Below are 11,169 nucleotides of genomic sequence, written 5' to 3'. Positions count from 1 at the left end.
ATGATAGCAGGAGCAAACCTCTTAGTAGAACCTCAGATGTCGTTTGACTGAGCGCTGATCTCCTGCAGTTCCCCCGTATAGGCTCGTCGCGAAATAAACAAACACTCAAAGCTGTGATTCCTTTCAAAAATTGCCAAGTGTATCACTAGTGCTGCGTTTGTCTACGATCACATATACTCCCTTATGCCCCACTCTAAACACAATGCTACAGTTGTGCTGGCTTGAGCGTTATAGACGGAAATTTGCCGTGTAATTGAATTTCAGGGTCAAATAGTCATATGATTTCGCCAGAAGATCCCACTACTACTTGTCACAGTAAACTAAATAGTATATGTGATATTGGACATCGGAAACTATTGTGAAAGCTAGATGTAAAACGTTTAAAACTGATAGCACATAACGTTAAATTAGATAGAAAAAAAGATAGAATTATTCACAGAGGACCCAGTGACATTACACCTATATATCAAAGTGCAGATTTTATAAATTATTCTTGACTGCGTCAATTTTTTTTGTAGATAGTGCTGTGCTTGCATAATATTTAGCGTGGACTATGCTTAAAATTAAAAATGGCCCAGCAATATTTTTAGATTAATTTCGAAAATGCTAACAAGCTTGAGCAAGTGCCACGACCTATCTAAAACTTATCATCGTATCAAAAAGCCGAACTCGTCCGGCACCATCGTTTTTCTGATTGATCTGCACGGCACAATGGACTTATTCTTTCAGCTTTTAACAAAATTTATTATTGCAATAAAAAACTAAACATACGTCACAAGTGTTTGCAGCCTGTGTCTAAATGGAAGGCTCTTTTGTAAATTGTGGCTTCTTTATTTACTGAATCTGTTGAATCCGCCACGTTCCCCTACTTCAGTTTCTCTCAAATGTGAATCGATTTGAAATAATTTGATTGGGTTAGTACTTTTACACGTTGCGGCAATCACATGTTGGAACAAAACTTCCCTGTCGCACCCCAAATGGGAACAATAAAGCTTCCCGCTTTGAGGAAAGTCTCCATGGTGAGCTACGTAGAAAATTTTCTATGCAAATAACCGCGGCTATCAACTATAATAACTACGGCTTACAAACAGCTTTTGTTTGCAGAGGACTTCACCTACGACTGCTTATACGTGGAGCACCAGTATGAAACTCGGAATTTGCGTTTTTTTTTTTTATTTCCTCTGTTTTACTACCCAGACCGTCATTAACGAGCCGGATTTTTCCTCGTCTCTGCTCACGTGACAGATCATTATAGTTGTGAATCGATGAAGAATGAATGGATCTAGTGGATCCTACGGGAACCTTTAGGCGATGCTACAAACATCAGAAATATCTTGGCATGGGCTGTCAATTCAAAACGTGACTTTCTATCTAAAGTTGCACTAAAAGATGCACTTTTAAAAAGACAGTTAGAGCGTAACCCCTATTGGTCAAATGTGAAACAACGTGTAGTGTTCGTAATAATATAGATAACGGTGGGCTAAATAGAATTTATCTCTATGTGGTCGATAAGGCTTTTAAGGTCATATTTTTGTTAGTTCTTCTTTGAGTTGGTAACACGGTTAATGTGAAGATTATCTGCACAATGCTGAAAACCACCCTAAAGCAACAGCTACGTTTACAGGTGTCCTGATGCCACACTGTTCATTCGAGGTGAGCATACAGACGATAGAGCGCACTCATGCACGTGAAGATTGCCCGTGCAACAAACGATCCAATTGCAGTATGGAGCTAAAAAAATCAATACGTTTATTTTGTGCTATGTATCTCGTAACAGTGATATCTACGACTTGTTTCTGTCGTTTTGCTGAGGAACAGGACGAGTCGTCATGAATGAACCTCAAAGTTCTTCACGTAATTGGCTGGTTCGCAGTGGAACATGCACAAATTCGTTAATCAATGATTGATAACGTCCTCGCTGGAGAATCCTTCGTGTTGCTAATTGCCATTGATATAAAAGCGACATGGGGCTCTCCAAATCGACAATGGCTTAGCCTGCCCGCCCTATTCAAAACCCTGCTTCACATTGCGCAGCATATTGAATGGTAGATTTAAAGAGCTGGAAAATGTTTCGGTTGTAATTGACGTTGTGAAGATCGAGCCACGTCTATGTTTAGTATTACGTCTCAGTTAAATTGTTTTTATTTCTTGATGCGGTGATAGTGGTACGAAGAGGGCAATTAGAGATTCTCCAGATTTTTTTTCAGAGAATTTTTTATTGCAATTGTCAACCATTAATATCATAATTACTTCTACCTGACAAGCGCTTATTTCCCGCAAAAAAAAAAAAAAAACTTTAAAGATTACTGCAAGCACCGACGAAGAAGTTATCAGCTATTAGTTGATTCCAAGAAGTAAGCTTTTTTTCTACGCACTCTTAATATGCTAACCTATGAGACTATACACCTTGCTATACGCAGAACGATTTCAACCACTTAACCGTTTTTACTAATAATGATCAGCTTTTATCTGGTACAGCACACACTGAGACATTTTTAGTTTTTTTTTAACACAGGGCTAAACAGCGGCAGATTGTGGTCAACGATGTATCGATAGCGCGAGAAGCGACCATACTCGCACTTCTATCCGTTATGCTGCTGCTGTATCAAATCATTGCTGATCGCTAACCTATGCTGAGGAGCCGAAGCTAGATACCTAATGTTAACGAAGGCTCGTCATGAATCCATTATTGTGCTCCGTTGAATACTACAGCGAAAGGTCTAGCGTGTCCTGATACTTGTTGCCATCCACTTGGGAGTACATTTGCGGCCTTAGACCTAACATGAACAATTCCTTCGAACTCGAAGTTGATATCAACGAAATTGGAAAACCTTACTGACAGAGGAAGATGGGGCTGCACGGACCATTCCGCCTTTCAATGATTCAAAATTTCCACACACAGAGTCTTCGAGTTTTGTTTTTAGATATACACGATTCAGGAATTGAGTACTGGCCGCGTGGCTAATTTTTTTCAGCCATATTTCAAAAAGTGGGTTATACTGGCCGACTGGGTTATATTCGTGTCTCATCAAATTTCTCTTGGCGGTAACAAATAAAAGTAACCAGCTCGTTTTTCACACAGTCTCTCCTTTCCCGAGGCTGCATCATCAAAGGCAAATCAAGAGCAAGTATACTATATGGCCGCCCAAAAGATTGTATGGGCCAGCAGGGATAAAGACTGCATCGGCGGACCACTGCACTACGTTCCCGTTCAGAAAGTAGAAGTTTTAGTTAGAAGATGATTAGTTATACTAGAATTATGCAGAGCTACATTAATTATACTAGCCTCAGTGACACAAGAGCCAATTGTCATGTGGATTATTGTTTTTCCCCACTCGCAACTCACCGATGTGCCAGTGCCCACCCTATTCAAAACCCTGCTTCACATTGCGCAGCAAAACCTCTGATAGACGAATAATGAATTTGACCTGTCTAACTTACCATAAATTATTATAAAGCATCCGTGACTGCAGCTCCTTCCAAAGATAATTAGTGGCCCGTCGAGCCCCGCTTCTGGCCCATAAACTCAGCCTTGAACGACTATATGTCAATGACATGTCTTCAACTGAAATTTTCTCAAGAATAATTCTCATGAGCCCATTTCGGAGTGTTTGACGGATATTTCCATATGTTTTTCCCTCCTGTGGCATGGGTTGTTTTCATCGATGGCGTTCGGCAAATTTTGGCCCATGTAAACCCACCTCTCCTATTTAAGACTAACTGAGTATTACCCGACAAGCAGAGTGATAAGCGGTTTAATGGGAAGATCTGGAAGCCGCGATCCGGGACATTATTACAATAATCACTGACTAGCATGACAGCTTCAGAAGAGTACTGAAATACTACATGGTCTAGTTCCTGACGGGCATGATAATTCTCATAAAATAGCTAAGACGCCTTTGCTTGTATGTGTCCACAATGACAGCGGTGCAAAGGATCATGCTAAACATACTCAGGCCTTCTGCTAGACGGAAACTCAAGACATAAGATAAGCGTCTTGTTCGGTACATCTATGAGATTGGTGAACAATGGCACTGAGATCAACAGTTGGCCGGAGATGCAAGCACTGGATGAGAATACTGGCCGTACGGCTGACCGATGAAACTGGCAAAATGACGGGGGATGCAGATGATTCAGCAGGACCTGAGCGAAAGGAACACGACTGACAGATGGGCGAGCAGAGCGCAGGGGACTGATGCACACGTTAGTAAAGCAAGGTATGACATCCTTTGTGTCTTTAACGTAATTTCGCGCGGGTGGCACAGCGGAAAAGCACACATGAGGGTGGACCAAAATGCGACAAATGAACTCACTAATCCGCTAAGTTGAGCAGAAGGTTCTAAAGCCAGGCTCAAGGAAACCCCAACATAGACCTAAGTTTAATAGGTGAAAGTTCCGTCATACCAGTCCTTAGCGCCGTTTAGTCCTCAGGTTTACGCAGTTGATTAGCCCCTAATCTCCTCAGAACCCCAAGCTGTCGGCTATTTGCCTTTCGCCGGCCACGTAGGCGGACACAATGAGGTATTACGCTTACAGAATATAACTATCTACGAGGTCATTCCTTCTATGCAGAGTTGCTCTTCGACGAAATAGTATTTAATTGATGTATCACATACACATACATGACCATACAAAGGCCACATACATCGTTGTTTTTTGGGAGTAACTAAGTATGAAAATACCCCATTTTGAATATTGCGACTAACTAGTGAAAGCTAAATAAAAAAAAAAAAAGAATCTATTTTGCTATGTTTACTTTATCCATTGCCCTGTGATATTACATTTGGCGAAATGTGTTCTCTGTTGGTTTTTATTGAAGAACTACTATCCATGTTGCAACTACCCTAGATTATTACTCATTCTTTAGTGGTTTTTATAGTCATTAGTATGCTACTCGTTTAATAGGCACACTGATGTTGGGCCAAGTATGAATGTTGTATTTGTAAAAAACATGTCAAAAAACCAGTTTGAAGGATACCTTTTTTTATGTACATAGGTCATCACATGAATTGTTGTTAAGCTAATTCCCTCCAATACCAACAAATACTTTTCGTATTCGCATTCGTAAACCTAACCTGGCTAAAGGATGTATTTCGAACCTATTTCAGAAATATCCTTCCAGTATATACGCAACGAAATGTAACGCTACAAAGAGATGGCCCCAAATGATAATCCTGCAGGCGATATAATTCTCCATCGGGTTTAATATGCCAATTGGCGAGCGCGCAAACGTTTATATTTAAAGAGCCTCTAGGCATCTATAGACGTTAGCCTTTTGATTGAGCCTAGATATACCGTACTGTTCAAACTACGGGTGCAAAAAAAAACGCCATAAAAACTGTCCATAATGTAGTCGTCAACTCAACCTAATAAATGTTGTGTCATCATAAACATCTTCTGTCTAACGACAAAGGTTGAGGAGTACTTTCAGATTAAAAAAGAAAAAAAAACTAAAGCCGATCCTAAAAATAGGAGAAAAGTAGTCTAATTGAACAGGAAATGAAATGACACTTCATGAAATACCCTTCCATTTCGGCGGTCGGCGAGCATCAGTATGAAGGCCAATAAATGAAACGTGACCTGTACGCTTTCGTCTCTGTACGCGAGATACTGAATTGCACCTTTGGCAATTTCAGATATCTTCCTTTTCAAAGAAAGTTAAGGACTAGTGCATTATGCAAATCAAACGCTAGAAGATTCGAACCCACAAAAATCTGTCTTCTAAAGTCCTGGCTATGGACCTGACCCCATTACTTTGATGCACGTATGTTTCAGCTCGGCCATTCTGTTCCGAGATCTCATACGTAGTTTCAAGAGGCGAGGTTTCCCTGCTGAACTAAACTTAAAAGCTGATTTAGTTTATTTCGCCACTCGCTATGACCAACTTTCAAATAAGCGTTATTCCTATTATTGTTCATACATGTTCGCATACAATATTGCTCGTCTACTGTAACAAATGGAAACAAGCACGCTATTAATCAAAGTACTATATAATTCATTATTTGAATGATTTCTTGGTAAGAGTTGGGTAATCTTATTGCTCAATTTTCCTTGTGGGTTATGTGTCGCATTCTCTGCCGTCGAGACGCTTTCGTGCGCCACATGCAGTCCATAGGGGGTATGTTACTCAACTATACCGCATTCGTAGAGGTTTATGCTTTCGCGTCATAATCATTGCTATCGATGTACGTTGTTGATCATTACCTCATTCCTCATTCAGCTTCGAAGCCATATTAGCACCCATAAGAATCATGCTTGATGAGCTTGGTGATGAAATAAAATAGCTTCCAATCATAAGTTAAACTCTGTAGTAATATGTCCGAAGGGTACTACTTGAGGGATCATCAAAAAGTTTAAAAAAAAAAGTCATAATCAAGTATAAACACTTTTGAGAATCTCAAAAATACAAATCAACCACTAAAGAGTATTTGTTTTATCGCAGTCGTATCCTGAAGTAACGCGATGAGTTTCCTCTTCGTTCAGAAACGAAGTTAAATTTTGTCGGATGGGATCCAAAGCCAATCAACGTACTGTCTTCCGTTTTTAAACATCTTAAACATGATAACATTACATCTAGCGCCGAAATAGTGACCTTCCTTGATTTGATAAGGTTAATTATCGAATGGGAAACCCAGTCTGCTTGCACCAAATCCTTTGACGGCGAATTCATGACCTAGCTAACGCGCGATCATAAGTTCGTCAGGTTTTATTTAAAATCAGTCACTTACATTTTGAATATTTGCTAGGAAAAGTCATAAAAATATACTTTGTGTTCCTTAGATATACGTTACGACACTTATTGTCATAACGTATACCTAACGAAGCCTGAAAAGACCTTTTAATCAGTTGGCAATCTGAAGAAAGTGTGACTTTTTATGCCTACATTCATTCAGTGTAACTTTGGTTTGATGGAGACCCTTAAATCACGTGCTTTGTTTAGGACATCTTGTGTGCCTGGTTTCAAAGCCCTGAGAAAGCAACAAACGGCTACGATGTTGAGGCAACAAGCTTGTGACATGAGGATGTGACGAAGCGTTGTACTGGTTTATCTGTGTCCTAGTGTGCGGCCTATGTGGCGCGACGACAAACAGTTTAAACTCACCAGTGATATCTACGTTAGATGATTGACGCTGCAAAGATGAAGGACTATTTAAAAGCCTTTATTTCGTCTAAGCGCGCTGAAATGATAAAGCCTTGCGAGAAGTTCATTGTCTATAATTTTCATAACAAACCGAGGTTGAATACTTACGAGGATCTCTGCCGAGTAGCCTAAACCCTTGGTACACAAGCTATCAGTCGCAACTGTTGATACAATTACCTATCTTATATTGTCACGTACAGTTACTGCTAGTAAAGGATACGGTTTCGCGATCTTGTATGGTTCCAAGCTTTGGTACTATTCAACAACGAATCTCCACTCCTTCTCAACTGTTTTGGTTTGTCGAATGGAAACAACAAAGTGGAGCCGTTTTTGCTTGAAGTCCGACCGTTTGATTGTGGTAACCCCCTGCATTTTGACGGACGTCGAATGGGCCTGCCTGGGTCATCCCAGGTCAGGCTGGACGTATGGCAAAGGGCAGAACTCCGAAGACTACATGTCTACCTTGTCCACTCAAAGGCTGCATTTTACTCACAGCCAAACGTCATTACCGTTAAGGGAGATCGTCAAAAACAGGGTGGCGGCAGCGGCGGCTGCAGCAGCAGCAGTAGGCCAGACCAAACACATCAGGCCAGCACAAAAGGTTCGTTGCTGCGCGTAATTTATACACTAGAAAAGTAAGTTTAGTTGTCCCTCATTTATATTAAGGACAAGTCTACTAAAGCGTAACCTGCAGGCAAATATTAACTCGTTTAGTATGCAGGTGACACATAATCAGCAGAATACTTCAAATTGCAAACTGCGGACTCGTGGGTGGCTTCATCTGTGCGTGTTATAGCCGTCAGAGAATTTGCGCCAAAATATGCAGAAGACAGTGCCATGAAGTCTGCGGTAAGGTGCGGATAGATATAGAAAATACGACTTCCACGAATCCTTTGCTTCTATTCGCAGGTTACAGAAAACGTACTTATTTCAATAAACGGGTCATATCTACTTTTCACTTGGTACAGATTAAAGATATTCCACATTGAAGTTTTAGCGACTACTAACGATGCTAAGGATTCTATTTGTGATGATAACTTATGAATCACTAATGTATACCCTTAAGAATTCAGCAATTCTTTAGTAAAGTTTGTACGAAGTTTTAATTTAGGTACGCGGTCTCACAAGAAACAAATAGAATGAACACTTCCCTTATAAAGAACAAATGTGTCCACTGGTAGTTCCCCAAAGGGCCCTGGAAGAAACTGACGTTACTGAATACTCTTTGAATTCGGCTTCACTTTAAAGCTGCAGTTTTGGTCTCCACCTATAGGAAACTTTCTTTTAGGAAATACTACAGCTTAGATCAAATTCTATCCATATCAAAACAAGCATCGGTCGAAGTTCGACATGGCAAGCACGGTGGAAGCCGGCGTTAAATCTCTTACGTACCTACGAGATTTAAAGCATGGTCAAGGTTTATGAAGTCATGGTAATCGAAGCTCGGAATTTGGAAATGCTTTATGCTCAGGCCATTCTCTTTTCTTGTAACCCAGTAAACCGCGTTTTGGATTCGTTATGGGTGTTAGGTAATCTTGAGAAACGTACATTTCATTCAATCGGACATACTGTTCATTTCAACAGTGGATTCGTCTGCCAGTCTCCTTGACGGCTATCTGCGTGAGGCGGACGCAGTTCGGGCCGAACTCGCCGCCTGGGCAGAAGTCGAGGGCAGAGGTCCGTCAAGAATTAGCAATACTTCACCAGGCGCCGCGGACTCAAACGGTAATTCACAACAACAACAATCTGATCAACATAGAGCATTTGCACCGTTTGTGGAGACGGATCAACCGTTGTCCTCGATCATAGAATCGGAACAAGTTCTCGAAGCTTGCCTTGCCATTGCAGAAAAATACTTCAACCTGGGCTTCACAGCAGGGGTACGTTTCTGTCACGAAGCGATGCAGAAGGATTCGGATGAAAATGACCCTCTAAGTGAATCGAGCAATTCGGAGATCGTGTCAGATTTATGGGAAGAGGAACATTTTGACGAAGTAAGCAGTAGCACATGTGGCAGTACTAGCGGACATGCATCAGACGATGCTGAGGCTATGGTCAGAACAGAAGAGATTGAGACGCGATCGTCAGGAGAGCGTCTCAAATGCGAAACGTGGCCTCGATTACATGGTACTGCTGCATGCGGTGGGGACAGTGCAAATAATATTGATGACGAGGTATGTGCACAAATGATATTTTATTAAGTAACATTACATCGACATACTATGCTGTATTAGATAAATTCATTTATCTCAAGTGAAGTATAGGAAACGAACACTTTTGGTGCCCATCGCCGTATAAGACCCATCTGGAACGAATAGGCATTCAAAAAATAGTTTGAATGAAACCTCTCTACTTGATCTGGCGGGGTGTAAGCTAGCGTGTGATAGCGTTCGAACCTTTCGTTAACATAGCAGTTGCCTCGTGCCCACCTACTGGTAACGAACGGTCGGGTCTGGGAAAGCAATGGCCATCATTGCTATAGTTGGCTTGGCAGTTTCTTGTCGTATTCGCTCGAGTGATGAATTCACATAACGGTAAATCTATTTTTTTAGGAAATTGGAAAGAGAGTCAGTCGTACGCTTTTTCGAAACAGGTTTAAATTTTGATGCGCTCATCAGTATTTAGTACAGAGCTGAATTTTAATACGTGCCCAGGGTCAATTGGAATAGACATACAAAAAACAGGCCTGTCAAAATGCACTCTGTTATTTCCTTCATATTCCTCAACAAGTCCCGCCATAACTGAATTTTAGACGCTAAGTCCCTGATAGAGGGTTTGCCGTCTTACAGGCGGATCCCGCATCAGAGAATCCTAGTCCAATTCGGAACTGCAATTATCTATGCACTTGTTGATTGAAAATGTCCTTAGTATCCCGTTAGACAGCTGTTCTAACTATGCTATAATTTATTAAGTAACAGTTTTTGTTGGACGAGTGATCTGCTAATAATTGTTTAACTTTTATCCATAATGAGAGTACGATGTTGTAGCATTTGCACCGGTAACTTAATTGTGCCATTCAATTTGTTTTATCTGTTTTCGTTCAACAAAGAATCGCGTACTGCCGAAAACGACGGTTTGGCGTGGGGACAGCTCTCCTGCCTTGTTAAGAACCGAACATAAACGGAGAAGTTTATAACATTGGTGCTCGAAGGAGGCTCTCGCAGAAGTATATACCTACGGACATTTGTGTGCATACTTTTTTTGAATTCGGGATGGATTTCGGGGATTATTTGTGTTGAAAATGTGGCCCACACAAATATATAATTGATAGAATAAACTTTATTGCATTAAACCTGAAAAAGGATGGTACTTTTTTAAGCCTTTATTTAATCCTGAGAAAAAGGGTTCATACATTTGTTGTTAATGCTTCCTACAGAATATGTATGACAGTTATCTAAATTATGTTCCAAGTTATCAAATATTGTCAGACTGAATTGCACAACAGGAGGGCATAGTCCATTCATACATAGAGATAATATCAAACGGAAGCATAGCGACTGTCTTCCTAAACAATGACGAAGCCCCCAAGCATTGTTGTCAAAAGAAAAAAAATCCCCCTAGAGATGATCGTTTTTGACCTGTACGAAATGAAGAACCCCAGAAAACTACAAGCGCTGTTTCGGTAACCGTACATAGGCTGAATGGATAACCAAAGTAAAAGGTAATGAAGAGCTATTTGGCAATCCACAGTAGTAATGCTACAAGACATTAAATCCGGTGCCTTCTTACACTTAGCTTTAAATTCCTCATTCAACTAAATTGTAAATATTAGCCCCTACATGTTAACGAACCGTAATGGATTGAACATACGGGTGTAAATCATTGCTCTGGCGTGGACAATTGAAAGGTTAAGTAGGCTGCATCAGGGTCAATTGCTGAACGTTCATACAGAATGTACGCCGGCCCGCATCGAGCATAAGCCGACAATAAAAAAGAAACGAGTCCCATATTAGAAAGTACGTTCATTGGGTCGAAAAGATGGTCTCTGAATTTAGCAGGCAGCTTCTGAATAATACCGTCAACTAGCA

The 11,169-nt window shown here is 40.7% G+C and overlaps 1 protein-coding gene across 3 annotated transcripts; it reads left to right on the top strand.

The window, feature by feature from the left end:
• The first annotated feature begins 6,491 nt into the window (after positions 1-6,491).
• Positions 6,492-11,103, top strand: LOC111253326 (uncharacterized). 3 transcript variants are annotated; one of them, XM_022812571.2, is made up of 4 exons: positions 6,495-7,742; positions 8,726-8,866; positions 8,990-9,315; positions 10,191-11,103. In XM_022812571.2, the coding sequence occupies exons 1-4, from the start codon at positions 7,529-7,531 to the stop codon at positions 10,275-10,277; spliced, it is 768 nt and encodes a 255-aa protein (XP_022668306.1). In that variant the 5' UTR covers positions 6,495-7,528; the 3' UTR covers positions 10,278-11,103. The 3 variants fall into 3 exon arrangements, with proteins under 3 accessions (XP_022668307.1, XP_022668306.1, XP_022668305.1); XM_022812572.2 differs by lacking the exon at positions 8,726-8,866 and having other exon boundaries at positions 6,492-7,742; XM_022812570.2 differs by having other exon boundaries at positions 8,726-9,315.
• Positions 11,104-11,169: the final 66 nt, after the last annotated feature.

The sequence above is a fragment of the Varroa destructor genome, unplaced genomic scaffold (assembly GCF_002443255.2).
Source record: "Varroa destructor unplaced genomic scaffold, Vdes_3.0 BEIS01000006.1, whole genome shotgun sequence".
Lineage (NCBI taxonomy): Eukaryota > Metazoa > Arthropoda > Arachnida > Mesostigmata > Varroidae > Varroa > Varroa destructor.
Note: the sequence above shows the minus strand (reverse complement) of the source record. Positions and strands in the feature narration are given on the sequence as shown.